At 35.4% G+C, this 15,163-nt stretch overlaps 1 protein-coding gene across 1 annotated transcript in view; it reads left to right on the plus strand.

Moving 5' to 3' along the window:
• The window catches only part of LOC129233696 (zinc finger protein 782-like), a 29,006-nt gene extending 14,950 nt beyond the window's left edge, over nt 1-14,056 (plus strand). The window contains exons 2-3 of the mRNA XM_054867673.1: nt 4,934-5,081; nt 13,595-14,056. Coding sequence (XP_054723648.1) covers nt 4,934-5,081; nt 13,595-14,056 — 610 coding nt within the window. The remainder of the gene's footprint in view (nt 1-4,933; nt 5,082-13,594) is intronic.
• The last annotated feature ends 1,107 nt before the right edge of the window (nt 14,057-15,163 follow it).

A 15,163-nucleotide genomic window follows, 5' to 3' on the forward strand; every position in this document is an offset into this window, starting at 1 on the left:
ATTTTAAGTCCCGAAAATGGCATTAAAGGGCTCTTGCTACCCAATATAATTATCCGATTTCTTTGATTCAGGTCCCATTCGAAAGCCCGTGAAAAATACCCATGAAGTTCCTTCGAATTAAAAAAAAAAAAGGTGTAAAATCACCGGGAAAATATTAAAAAGCACTGCTATGCCTAATAGAACAAAAATTTTAAATCGGAAAATTATCGTTTGCGTGATCTCAGGGCATGCAGCGCCTCCTCTGGACTACCCCTGGTAGATAGCGATCCGTATACAGATCGCTAGCTGCACAATTTCCGTATACGATTTGATTGAAGCAAGAAATCAAAAGAGCTTTCCACCCCAAAGTGGAAAGACGAACACCTGAAGAAGAACCGGTCAAATCTACTGCCTACCTCCCCCAGGTTGAGGACTTCACCAACAGAATTGAAAGACTGCTGCGGAAACACAACATCAAGACTGATTTCAAGCCTGCCCATCGAATCAGCGACTTACTACGATCAGTGAAAAATGAGAGAGACCCTTTGTCTGCTGCAGGAGTTTACAAGATCCCATGTTCCTGCGGATCGGCCTACATCGGAACAACGAAAAGAAGCGTTAACCCAAGAGTAAAAGAACACCAAAGAATTGCCGTCTGGGCCAAACTGAGAAATCCGCTGTCGCTTTTAGTGATGGCACCTATGACATTAAATTCAAAGAAACCAAAATACTTTCAAGGACTTCCCACTATTATGCCAAGTTAAACAGAGAAACCATCAAAAATTTCGAACATCCCAACAATTTTAGCAAAAAGGAAGAAGGAATTAAGATCAACAAACTCTGGCATGCTACACTTTGACGGATTATCCCGAGAGATACTTCTGGCCAATCAGAAACAGCGACGGACGCCCAGCAGCCAATCCCCAACCAGAATGAAGAGGGCTCAAGTTTCAGCCAATTGGAAACGAGGAGGAACGTTCATCAGCCAATCCTGGCCCAGAACGAATAGGGGAGCTATCTCTTCCCACATAAATAGTGACAACATTTCGATATCTGCACCAGTTGCTAGGAAGTCCCTTCCCTGGCTAACACTGTAGATGGCCGCCGCAGGTGCGGCCGAAACGTGTGGAGTAACAACACTCAGACCACTTCACAACAGCACGAATCTTACAACATTATTGACACCGGCCGTGAGAGCCTTCATTCCTAAATGCCCAATTTGTTCATTTTGAAGAAGTTCAGTCATCCTAACTATTTCACTTTGCCCCACATTCCTCTTCTCCAGATAAAAGTTTGACTAGTTAAGTGGTCAAAGTACCTTTCAAACATTTTTTTTAAATTTAAGTAAATTTTATATTTCTTTGAAACCATAACATGCATGCTTATTTCTTAATCAATAATTTATTTTCAAAATTTAAAAATATTGCTTACTTTTTTTTTAAATTCAAAACATTGAGGAAAATTGCAATTTTTAAAAATTTTTTAAGGCTTTTTTATTTTTGCACTAATTTAAAAAAGTTGTTTGCTAAACGATCACTATAATCATCTCTAAAAAATCTGTGCATTCATTTGCTTATGAGTTTATTAGAAAATTTTCTGTGATTAATTATGTAAAAAATCAAAGTTTTTTTTTTAAAATAATTTGGTTTTTAAAAGCTTAACATGCTCTAAACATTTGAGTCATTTATAAAATGCTTATCCAATGCACAGTTTTGTCATATATGTTATCCCAATTGCAAAAAGTATTACTTGAAAGCTGCATCTTTAATAGAAAAAAAATCCTTGGGGATTCTAATGACGTGAAAACACAAAAAACCATCATCGAGAAAAAGCAATTTAAAGTTTTTCTTTTGCATAAGAACGCATAGCGAGCATGGCCTAAAACCGCGCATAACTTTTTAAATATTTGAACTAAAGCAATGGAACTTTTCCCCTGTGTTCAGAATAGTTTTTAGTTTTGAAATAAGCGATAAAATTTTTTTTAATCGTTTCATAATTTTTGAGGTCCTTTAACCCCTTAAGTGAGCAAAAAAACAACTAATATACAAAAGTGGATATCTTGAGCGACATAATTTTATTGCAATAGCTCAGTAAACAAGTTTTTGGTGTTTTTAACGGTCAGTTTTTTGACATAACAAACAACTCAAGTTTGTTAAAACCAGATAGAACCGTCACATATTCAATACATAAGGTACTTACATACTCAAACTTTTCTTCTTCTTCTTGCTTATCTCTCTGTTCTGAATCAGATCAGATCAATGAGATTGTTCGCCTTAATCAACTTCAAGACAGAAGCAGGTCTCTTCAGTAGATCCTCGCGTACCAAACCAACACAAAAAAAATAAGATGTTGTGCAGTGATCTCTTCAGTATGACATTTGGTGCAAATTGGGAAAGTCCTATTACCATGGGAAAATCTGAGGGTTTTTAGATGACCTGTGCTCAGGCGAGCCAAAGCAGTTTGCTCTCTCCTGTCACCCTCAAATCCAAGAGAATTACCAGGACCCTCGCAAAAATACCATGGATGCTCAGGAGGACGTCTCCAAGAGCTGTTTATAGTAGTATAAACTATAAACAGTAGCTTTAGCTGTTTATAGTAGTTCAAGGTACGTCAGAGGATCCCCACTATTCTGAGTCATAGTAGAGCCCTCTTTCGCCAGTCCATCCGCAATATCGTTACGTCTCAAATTCACATGAGATGGAATCCATTGTAAATGGAGGTCACAAGAACTGGACAGACTCTTGAGTTTTTTAACAATTTTTATTCCCTTTTGATCTGCAATGATTCTCCAATTTTGCAAGTATTGGATTGAACTGCGGCTGTCTGGTAGGATCCATGTCTCTCTAGGGAAACGTTGCTCAGCAATATAATCCAGGGCCATGTCAATGGCGATCAATTCGGAGCAAAACACGGAGCAGTAATCAGTGTTTCTACGTTTAAGAGATATTTCTTCATCTCTAAACTTAACAACAACTCCACTTCCAGTGTTCCCCTCAATTCTGCTGCCGTCTGTGTAAATCAGAACAGCCTCAGTAGGAATGCTATTAATCACTTCTAAAGAACCTGTCTTAAGTATTCAGGATGTTGAGTTGTCTTATTTGTGCGGCTAAATAACTCTGTATGAAATTAACCCCAAACTTTTTTTTCTTAATGCTCTATAATTCTTATTTAATTTCATTTGTTTTCAGCTATAATCAGGATTTCATACTGTTGGAATGCAGCTAGTGCGATGCCAGCCTCTGACATGCCCTTTTGACCTTCACATCACTAGGCACCTTTGTTTCTGCTTTCGTCATGTCGAAATGGTCGTCGTTGGGAATGCAAAGATGACGAAATTCCATCAATTTTAAAATCACAAACATTCCTTAGAGGTTACTGCGGCAGCAACAAACAGAAGACAGCTTGTGTGAAATGCAGACAGCTCCAAGTCCGGATTCACTTCTCGTGCCGTCGCCAGTAACATCTCAAGCTTTGCATGCAGTCAAATTCGTGTAACTCTATTTAGGAAAAGATCTATTATTCCTAATAGCATCACTGTATAAAGAAGTTTCAGTATAAGCAAGTGAGTGTTTATCTGTTATGGAATGTAACTTCGCCATTAGGAGGAAGTGTTTTTACGAACGTCAATTTACTTCCTGGCAAGCATCTTTCATTTTGTGTAATACTAATCCACAAAAATTAAATTACACGAAAGAAATGTTCAAAATGCTCTTTCAATTCTGAAACTGAAGATCTTATGACAAGGCAAGCGTCTTTCATTTTGTGTAATACTAATCCACAAAAATTAAATTAGACGGAAGAAATGTTCAAAATGCTCTTTCAATTCTGAAACTGAAGATCTTATGACAAGGCAAGCGTCTTTCATTTTGTGTAATACTAATCCACAAAAATTAAATTAGACGGAAGAAGTGTTCAAAATGCTCTTTCAATTCTGAAACTGAAGATCTTATGACAAGGCAAGCGTCTTTCATTTTGTGTAATACTAATCCACAAAAATTAAATTAGACGGAAGAAATGTTCAAAATGCTCTTTCAATTCTGAAACTGAAGATCTTATGACAAGAAAAAGGATTTACATGAAAACAAACCTCTTTTAATCTGCTGTGAATCTTAATCAAGAAGTTGCTAATAAAAATAAAGCAACGTCGATGTGTGACGGAAAACTTCTTATTTGATCTCTGAAATATATTTGACCGTGTTTCCTAGAAACATCGCTGCTATGAGTAAAAAACTTGTGTGATATTGTGTGTTTGTTTCCACGATTCTTTAAAAGGGAAAATTCTCTAAACACCGACACTCGCAAAGTGAGTATTTCTGACATTTTAAAAGGCATTTAATTGCATTAAAATGTAAAAAATCTCAATACACCAAATAAAAAATCCTTTGCAGCATACCAGTCACTTTGGTTTTTGAAACTAAAAATAGAACTTTAAAAAACTGAAAATCGATGTAGTAGTAATTGTTTATAGAGGAAATTATATTGAGAAACGACTATGTGCATATACTTATTAAACTTACTTTAAAAAACTTAAGTTTGTGTCAATTTTACGACACAAAAAGATCTTTATGACAATTTAACTATCAATGCAAAGTATGGCCGCTGGCGCTCATGGAAACTGAAACAAAAAACGTTTTCGTTTGTAAGAAGAAAATCCATCATCTTCTGAATTTTATGAAAGAAGACTTTTATTTTCTTCCGCAATGGAAAATCTGTCTGAGATCCGTCTTCACTCGAAAAAAAACTATTTGTGCGAACATTGTTTAAAAGCATTTAACTGCGCCTATCATTTAAAAAGGCATCTGTACATACATACAGGCGAGAAACCGTATTCCTGCGAACATTGCTCAAAAGCATATTCCGAGGCTTCAGTTTTAAAGAAGCATCTGAAAACACATACTGGCGAGAAACCGTATTCGTGTGAGCATTGTTCAAAGGCATTTCCTTGCGCTTTCAGCCTAAAGTCACACCTGAGAACCCATTCTGGCGAGAAACCGTATTCCTGTGATCATTGTTCAATGGCATTTTCCCTCCTTGGGAACCTAAAATCACACCTGAGAACCCATTCTGGCGAGAAACCGTATTCATGTGAGCATTGTTCAAGGGCATTTTCCCGCCTTGGAAACCTAAAATCACATCTGAGAACCACCCATTCTGGCGAGAAACCGTATTCAAAACCGTATTCATGTGAACATTGTTCAAAAGTATTTTTCCACCTTGTTCGCCTGAAATCGCATCTGAGAACCCATTCTGGCGAGAAACCGTATTCATGTGTACAATGCTTAAAGACATTTTCAACCTTTTCAGATTTAAAGAAGCATCTGAGAACACATACTGGCGAGAAACCGTATTCATGTGAACATTGTTCAAAGGCATTTTCTCACCTTGTTAGCCTAAAATCACACCTGAGAACCCATTCTGGCGAGAAACCGTATTCATGTGAGCATTGTTCAAGGGCATTTTCCCCGCCTTGGAAACCTAAAATCACACCTGAGAACCCATTCTGGCGAGAAACCATATTCATGTGAACATTGTTCAAAGGCATTTTCCCTCCTTGGGAACCTAAAATCACACCTGAGAACCCATTCTGGCGAGAAACCGTATTCATGTGAGCATTGTTCAAGGGCATTTTCCCGCCTTGGAAACCTAAAATCACACCTGAGAACGCATTCTGGCGAGAAACCGTATTCAAAACCGTATTCATGTGAACATTGTTCAAAGGTATTTCTCCACCTTTTTAGCCTAAAATTGCATCTGAGAACCCATTCTGGCGAGAAACTGTATTCATGTGAGCACTGTTCGAAGACATTTTCTCAGCTAGGAAACCTGAAGGTGCACTTGAGAACCCATTCTGGCGAGAAACTGTATTCATGTGAGCACTGTTCAAAGGCGTTTTCTCAGCTAGGAAACCTGAAAGTGCACTTGCGAACCCATACTGGAGAGAAGCAGTTCTCCTGCGAAGTGTGTTGTAAGGAGTTTTCTCAATTTGCACACCTGAAAAAGCACTTGGAAACCCACCACTGGCCTTTTTAAAAAGAAACAAATAAATACTATGGCCGTTATGACAAAATAAATTGTTGACATTTTTTATTTGTTTTCCAGACTAAGTGGGTAAGGATTAAAAACATTAAAACTCCTCCTTACATACAGTTCTGGTACGGGCCTGTACTGAGACCACAAAGACTGTCGCATCTAGCTGCAAATCAGTACTGGAATGACTGCAATGTCTGTGAAGGTGTCTCTTTTCTTACTGGCAAGAGACACTATTTTGTTTACAACAGTTTTCTTGTGGTCGCCTTTGATGAAGACATTAATATCTATTCTAGCAAACTGTCGCCTTCAAGTAAATTTTGTTTGAAAACATTGTTACAAACTTTCACGAAAAGTAAAGTAGGCTACTTTTTTTCTGTTTTTTTCTTCCTTTTTTACTTCTTTTTACAGAAAACGAAGTATTGTATTCGCGAAAAAAATTTTCACCCAAAAAATCGGCCTTAATTTCCATTTTGCTCACCCCCAAATGAATGTTGAGTTTTTTTTCCAATCCGACCACACGTGGATATGTGCCTAGGAACATACAGACACCCGAAATATCCCTTTTGACAATCGCCGAGTTAATTACAACGCGTTTTCTCGTGACGTCTGTATGTACGTATGTGTGACGCATAACTCAAGAACGGAATGTCCTAGAAAGTTGAAATTCGGTACGTAGACTCCTAGTGGGGTCTCGTTGTGCACCTTCCTTTTTGGCTGCATTCGGATGCTCTAAGAGGGGTCTTTTGCCCCTTTTTGGGTGAAAATCATTGTTAATTTCGATGTAAACTGAGGTGGTGTAATAATTTGGTGGACACTTGGCGATATATCGCCAGTCTTTAGGTCGCCAAGATTTGCCGCCAACTTGGCGACAAATTTGGCGATTTTTTTATTTATTTATTTATTTTTTTTTTTTTTAAATCTGGTTTTAATTTGGCCACTGTTTTGTGATATATAGAGAGTAAACTATTGAATCATATTAAAGCCGCCAATAATGAGAAAATGACATTAAATGGGAGTAAAAGGAAGTCATGTGATGCACACATCAGCTCGTTTTTTTTTAAAATCTGGTTTTAATTTGGCCACTGTTGGTGATATTTAGAGAGTAAACTATTGAATCACATTAAAACTGCCAATAATGGAGAAATGACATTAAATTGGAGTAAAAGGAAGTCATGTGATGCGCACATCAGCTCGTTTTTTTTTTAAATCTGGTTTTAATTTGGCCACTGTTGGTGATATTTAGAGAGTAAACTATTGAATCATATTAAAGCCGCCAATAATGAGAAAATGACATTAAATGGGAGTAAAAGGAAGTCATGTGATGCACACATCAGCTCGTTTTTTTTTAAAATCTGGTTTTAATTTGGCCACTGTTGGTGATATTTAGAGAGTAAACTATTGAATCACATTAAAACTGCCAATAATGGAGAAATGACATTAAATTGGAGTAAAAGGAAGTCATGTGATGCGCACATCAGCTCGTTTTTTTTTTAAATCTGGTTTTAATTTGGCCACTGTTGGTGATATTTAGAGAGTAAACTATTGAATCATATTAAAGCCGCCAATAATGAGAAAATGACATTAAATGGGAGTAAAAGGAAGTCATGTGATGCACACATCAGCTCGTTTTTTTTTAAAATCTGGTTTTAATTTGGCCACTGTTGGTGATATTTAGAGAGTAAACTATTGAATCACATTAAAACTGCCAATAATGGAGAAATGACATTAAATTGGAGTAAAAGGAAGTCATGTGATGCGCACATCAGCTCGTTTTTTTTTTTAAATCTGGTTTTAATTTGGCCACTGTTGGTGATATTTAGAGAGTAAACTATTGAATCATATTAAAGCCGCCAATAATGAGAAAATGACATTAAATGGGAGTAAAAGGAAGTCATGTGATGCACACATCAGCTCGTACTAATTTTTTTCACATGTATAGTAGGGCAGGGTGGCGACAGATCAGGGAGATCAGGGAAAAGTCAGGGAACTTTATCACTCAGGGAAAAATCAGGGAATTTTGAAAAAATAGCAAATATTCAGGGAAAATTGATCAAATGAAGAAAAAAAAAAATCCTAGCAAAATGAAGTACTTTTGATTCCCTACGAATTTTCCGCCAATTATTTGCTTTAAAAAAGTAAAATTAATGAGATGGGATTATACAGTGTCGCATATTTGTGTATCTTTTTTCCTCAAGGTCAAAGTATTCAATTTTAGGATGAGCTTCCTGAGATTGCTTCTGTGTCTGTAAAGTTTTTTTTTTTTTTTTTTTTTTTTTAAATCTAGCTTGAATTTTCCATCACGCATTCCATGCTACTTAAAATAAACAACCCTACAGGCAAAGAGGAAGCCATCATTAACGACTGTGCTCCCTTGCTTTTACTCATTGTCTTGAAGTAATTAGCATACTGTTATCACGATTTCATGAAAGAATCTTTGTTTTTTAAATTAATGCTGAAAAAATCGTAAAAGTTATCACTTGTCATTTTTAATTTAATTGCTAAAATTGAATTTTTACTTGAAATCAATTTTTTTTTTTTTTTTTTTGCCATTTTATTATTTGCTGTTACTTTAGATTACACGAAGGGTTTTTTTTTTCAGACTTTAAAACTTTTTTATTTTAAAACCATGTACATATACATTTTTAAATTAATAATTGTTTTTGCATTTCAATGTTATTTGTTACTAAAGTAATCTAAGATTTTTTTTGACAACTAATGAAATCATTTGAAACTGAGTTGTGTACATAAGTAAATATTTTTATTATTATTTAATAGTTAAAATGTTGTATTCATTCATTAAAACCTAAGTTCTTAATTAGAGAATAGCTCAATATGACTGGTTGTTGAAAGATTTCAATTTGTTTCACATAAATATGTCGATTCTGTCGTGTGCAGGTAAAGGTCAGAAATTGCACATTTTTCTTTTCTTTTTTTCTTTTTCTTTTTTTTCTTTTTTTTTTTTTTTTGCATTTTTGTCATATATGGTACGTTACCTTTATTGTACATACTCGCTTATTTAATTTCCGCTGAAAAAGAGGTGCGAAAAAACGTCTAATTCCAACATTTTCCTATTGTTAGTACTGAAACCACCACACATTTCTTCAAGTATCTCGAAAACTAATTTCTGCAGATACTGCCGTTTGCTTGCACACTGTAGTATTTACTTAAGTAAAACTACATTACTTCCATACTTTAATTATCACTTGTTTGTTATTCTTGCGGCAACAATTATACTGCTACAAAATTCAGTTGAAGATTATTTCCATTTAAATTTTTTAATTTTATCTTTATTAGATATGTCTTTAAGAGTGGCTTTAATAATTTCTAAGAATTCTTATGTTAACTGGTTCCTGGGCGTTAAGTATTTGTTTTAGATTTCCTACAATATTTCTCTGTCGATAATTTAATATACAATTTTTACTAAAGAAAAGGAGCATTTTTTCAAGATATTATTTTAATTAACATTTTAAACCGTTTTAAGCACTGCATTTTATTTATTATGCAATGCTTTTCAGGTAGGGCAAAGAAAGGAAACCATTATCATTGCTAACGTAAATCAGGGAAATCTGGTAAACTTAATCAGGGAAATCAGGGAAAAGTCAGTCTTTTTTTTCCAGTTTCTGTCGCCACCCTGTAGGGGAACGTCAGGCCGTAAAACAGTTATTTTTCGATATGAACAAGTTGGAGTTGTTTTGAGGGTTAGAAAACAAAGAAAAAAACCATGTGCTATGTTTTAATGGTGCATTGAAATATTATTTTCAATTTTGGGCGAAGTGAAAAATAAAAGATTCTTCCAATGAAATACTTTTTTTTTTTTTTTTGGTTCTTAAAAACGTTTTTCACTAAATGAATGAAACATAACCAGATGACTAAATGAGAAAATAATGAAACAAGGAAAAAAAGAATTATTTTATGTATGAGAAAAAACATACGAGTGAATAAAAGAAGAAATGTATAAGGTAACGAAAGAAATTATTACAATCGAATCTTGATAACTCAAAGTTAATATCTTGCATATTCCTTTATCTCGGAGTTTTCATCGGGTCCCAAACCCTTAAACTGTTTTGGAAACTTCTATTGACTCCAACTACCGGTTACTCGAACGTTTTAGCCGGTCCCTTGGGACTTCGAGTTATTGAGAGTTGACTGCATTTCATTTTGCCCCGAGTGTAGCTCATAACTTTATTAAACATTTAAAGTAAAAAAAAAATGTCTGATATTAACTAAACCGTGCATCAGTAGGTCTCAATTAGTATTTGACATGTATTTGTAATTGTCTGTAAAAAAAATTATGAGACAGTATTTTTTGGGTAAACAAACTGAAACATGGTTACTTTTGGCTTCAATTGTCAATATCTTTTGAAGAGGCAGGTTTAGGCAAGAACTGAAACAGGATTAAGAAAGCTGAAACTCTTTACAATATACGGTGAAACTTGCATATGACGATACTGTCTATAACGATAACCTGTCTATTACGATCCTTTTTTTTTATGTCCCAGCAGTATCCTTGCAGACAGGTTTTACTGTGTAAGAGGTTTAATAGTTTTGTTAGCGATTTTTGTGATTCAAAAATACGTTCAAAATAAATTGAAAATTATCTCCAAAATTTTCTTATTTTTTAAGATACCTTTTTGGGTATTTTTTTTTTAATTTATTTATTAGGGGGCGCATAAAGCATGGCATGTCACAGCATTAAATTTTTCGAGCTTTTGAACAAATTACCTATCGGTATATTGCATGAAGTTACCTACTCTTTACAAAAATGTCTACAAAGAATTAATTCGCGTCCAATAGACAATAGGAAAACTTTGGAGATAATTTTCAATTTATTTTGATCTTTTTTTTGAATCACAAAAATCGCTAACAAAACTATTAAATCACATATATATTGTAAAGAGTTTCAGCTTTAATAATCCGGTTTCAGTTCTTGCCTAAACCTGCCTATTCAAAAGATATTGACAATTAAAGCCAAGTAAACATGTTTACATTTTTCAGTTTGTTCACCCAAAAAATGCCGTCTCATATTTATTTTTGCAGACAAATACAAAGACATGGCAAAATGAGTGAAAATGAAAATCAAGGAACGGGCATATTTTGAACCGATCAAAAATATTCACATTAAAAATATTATACACGTACATCAAAAAAAATTTTTTTTTTCAAAAGCAAACGTGTGTTTTTAATAAACATTTAACTTCGTTTATTACACATATCACTAGACCTTACAACAAGCTATTTAGTTTTAAAGCTTTTTAATTTTAGTATTTTATTATTTTTACATTTTGGACGCGAATTAATTCTTCGAATCCAAGGTATTATCTTCGGGTAATAATGCTAAAAATTAGTCAGATTAGTCGGAATATGTTCTCAGTTTGTCAGTAGAACAGTAAATGTGCAATGTTAAATGGTTTAATTTCCCGCCCAATATCCAAAATTACTTTAGGGTCGCCCCACTGTGCGTCCCACACCTTCCTCCCCTAACTACAGCACTGTTTCTATATAAAAAAGAAAGTCTTCACAATCTATTGCGTGTGTCGTTGAATGTAAAGCATTTTTTTCATTTGTTGTTTTTTCACACATTGTTTTTTCCTGTTGTCCGAATGGTTTTCTTTCTAATGCACAATTTTAAATGTTCTGTGTCCCTTCTACTTGAAGTTTTTCTCTTTAATGTATTCTAATTGTTTTCATTTTTTTCCAGCAATAATTTGAAATACATGCTGTTGGATTTGCAGAAGTGTGATGCCAGACATTGACGCTCCCGATATTCACCAGTGTTTGAGCGTTCTTCTCAGGAATTGTGTCGAAGTAATTGTGTGAAGAAATACAAGAACAGTTATTTCCCTCTAATTTTTTTAATTTTAAACTCATGAAGAGCTTTGTACATTCCTAAGCAGCAGAAACTTGCAGCGCATCTCGAAAAGTTTAAGCTTTGGCTGCTACTAGTCTCGACTCTTGATAACAGGGACACAAACCGAAAAAGTGTTAAGAACTGTTTCCGACTCTTGGTTGAAAAAACTTAACTTCTGCGACAAAGTCTAAAAACAATTGCAAGCACAAAAAACTTGGTTTGTTTTATGTCCTTGAAAGCCCATGTTGAAATTTAACGGACGAAGTAGAATTGGCGGAATAATTTCGCTTAATTTTTTTCATCTCAAATGTGAGACTTAGTACTAAAAAAACAAACAAACTACTACCATCTTCTGATTTCTGATTAAGTACGCTTAGTGACTGAAGGAATTTTTGAGCATTTATTGTACCAGAAATAAAGCGTCTGGTGTTTTGTTTTTTTCATTCATGAACACTTTCTTACTGTAAAGCAATGGAATGCCATACGCATATCCACAATGCTAAAAATTGTTATTACTGTGAACAGTGTTCAAGAGTATTTGCTTATGCTTCACAGTTAAAGATACATCTGAGAACCCATACTGGCGAGAAGCCATTTGCCTGTGAACATTGCTCGAAGCAATTTCCCACTCCTTCACAATTAAAGCAACATCTGAGAACCCATACTGGCGAGAAGCCATTTGCCTGTGAACATTGCTCGAAGCATTTTTCCAGGGCTTCAAGTTTAGAGACACATCTGAGAACCCATACTGGCGAGAAACCGTATTCCTGTGAGCAGTGTTCAAAGGCATTCTCCAGGGCTTCGCATTTAAAGCAACACCTTGTAACCCATACTGGCGAGAAGCCATTTGTCTGTGAACATTGCTCGAAGCAATTTTCCAGGGTTTCGAATTTAGAGACACATCTGAGACACCATACTGGCGAGAAACCGTTTGCCTGTGAACATTGCTTGAAGCAATTTCTCACCCCTTCGCATTTAAAGCAACACCTCAGAACCCATACTGGCGAGAAGCCATTTGACTGTGAACATTGCGCGAAGCAATTTCCCACTCCTGCACAGTTAAAGCAACATCTGAGAACCCATACTGGCGAGAAACCGTATTCCTGTAAACATTGTTCAAAGGCATTCTCCAACGCGTCAAATTTAAAGCAACACCTGAGAACCCATACTGGCGAGAAGCCATTTGCCTGTGAACATTGCTCGAAGCAGTTTCCCACTCCTTCACAGCTAAAGCAACATCTGAGAACCCATACTGGCGAGAAGCCATTTGCATGTAAACATTGTTCAAAGGCATTCTCTAACGCTTCAAATTTAAAGCAACACCTGAGAACCCATACTGGCGAGACGCCATTTGTCTGTGAACATTGCTCGAAGCATTTTTCCAGGGCTTCAAATTTAGAGACACATCTGAGAACTCTTTCTGGCGAGAAACCGTTTGCCTGTGAACATTGCTCGAAGCAATTTCCCACCCCTTCACAATTAAAGCAGCACTTGAGAACCCATACTGGCGAGAAGCCATTTGCCTGTGAACATTGCTCGAAGCAATTTCCCACCCCTTCGCATTTAAAGCAACACCTGAGAACCCATACTGGCGAAAAGCCATTTTCCTGTGAACATTGCTCGAAGCAATTTTTCAGGGCTTCAAGTTTAGAGACACATCTGAGAACCCATACTGGCGAGAAACCGTATTCCTGTGAGCTGTGTTTAAAAGCATTCTCCAAGTTTTCGTGTTTTAAGGTACATCTGAGGATCCATACTGGAGAGAAACCGTATTCATGTGAAGGTTGTTCAAGAGCATTTTCCAGCGCTTCAGATTTAAGGAGACATCTGAGAACCCATACAGGAGAGAAGCCGTATTCCTGTGAACTTTGCTTAAAGCGATTTTCTGGATCTGGAAACTTAAAAGAGCACATGAGAACCCACACAGGCGAGAAACCTTTTTCCTGTGAAATTTGTTCTGCGGTCTTTTCTCAACCGACTCGTCTGAAAGTCCACCTGAGAACCCATACTGGCGAGAAGCCGTATTCGTGTACAGTTTGTTCGAAGGCATTTTCACAAGGAGGAGCCCTCAGAAAACACTTGAAAATGCATTCAAACAAAAAAACACATTTATCTAATGTCGGCACGTATGAAGACACTGAAAAGTCTTCTACACTTGCAATTGATAATTTGCACCCGGAGAACGCTTCGTTGTTATAAATTTTATTTGAAAAACATTCCCAATATATATTTGAATGAACTTTTCAAAGTCTCTTCTGGGGGAAAAGCGAACTTCCTGTGAACAACAGTGTTTTTAGGAATTTTCTCGACTGACTGAACACTTGAGAATCGATTCTGACAAATCCAATCTTCTAGTAAATTGTGTTCAAAGCCAAATTCTCAACGCGGGAAAGAAAAAGTAGGGGAATATGGGGCAAAGTGAAATAGTTAAGATTACTGAACTTTTTCACTTTGAACCAATTGGAAATTTGTTTTGAAAATTACAGTACATAAAAGGGAACATCGTAATTTGTAATAAAAATTACATTGAAACAGTATTTTTAATTTTTGGCAGCAAATTTGCGCCTTCAAAAAAAAAAAAAAAAATGGATTTTTTAACTTTTTTTTTTTTGCTGGGCAAAGTGAAAAATAAATATTTTCTGTTCGATTGTAAAAAATATTTTTGATCAAAGGAGCAGTAAATAAAACACTGAATTAATAAATGAAAAGATAAAAACAATAAACAAACAATTGAATTAATTAATGTGAGAATAAAATATAATGATTGAGTAAAAGATTGAATGAATAAGAAAATAAGTGAAGTACTAAATAAAGGAATGTAGAGGTATTCATTAATAAATGAACACGTAAGTTATTTAGTAAATGATTGAATGAGCGAACGAAATACACTATTTCACTTTGACCCTCATGCACTTGACTAAATGTACAATGTGCCGGGTTTTTATAAAATAACGTGAGATGTTCAGAGCCCTCTAGCGAGTGAAGAATTGGATGAAACATTGCCTAATTTCATGGGCATACGTAGTAAATCACGAGATTTTGATTTCGGAAAAAAAAAAAAAATGATTTCAAAACTTCTCCATTTTGAGAAATTTCGAGCATTGAAAAGGTGTATTACTCTGAATATTGAAGGAGTAGATGCTAATTGACAAAACATGCATCAGTTTTATTCCCAAAATATGATTTTTGCTTACAAATGATGTTCAATATGACCAATCTCGAGATTTTCCAGGTATTGCATAAACTGCACTTTCCATACATCGGGGGAAGGGGGGGGGGGGTATTAGTTTCTCCTACCTGTTGCGT

Source organism: Uloborus diversus, unplaced genomic scaffold (genome assembly GCF_026930045.1).
Source record: "Uloborus diversus isolate 005 unplaced genomic scaffold, Udiv.v.3.1 scaffold_634, whole genome shotgun sequence".
Taxonomy (NCBI): Eukaryota; Metazoa; Arthropoda; class Arachnida; order Araneae; family Uloboridae; genus Uloborus; species Uloborus diversus.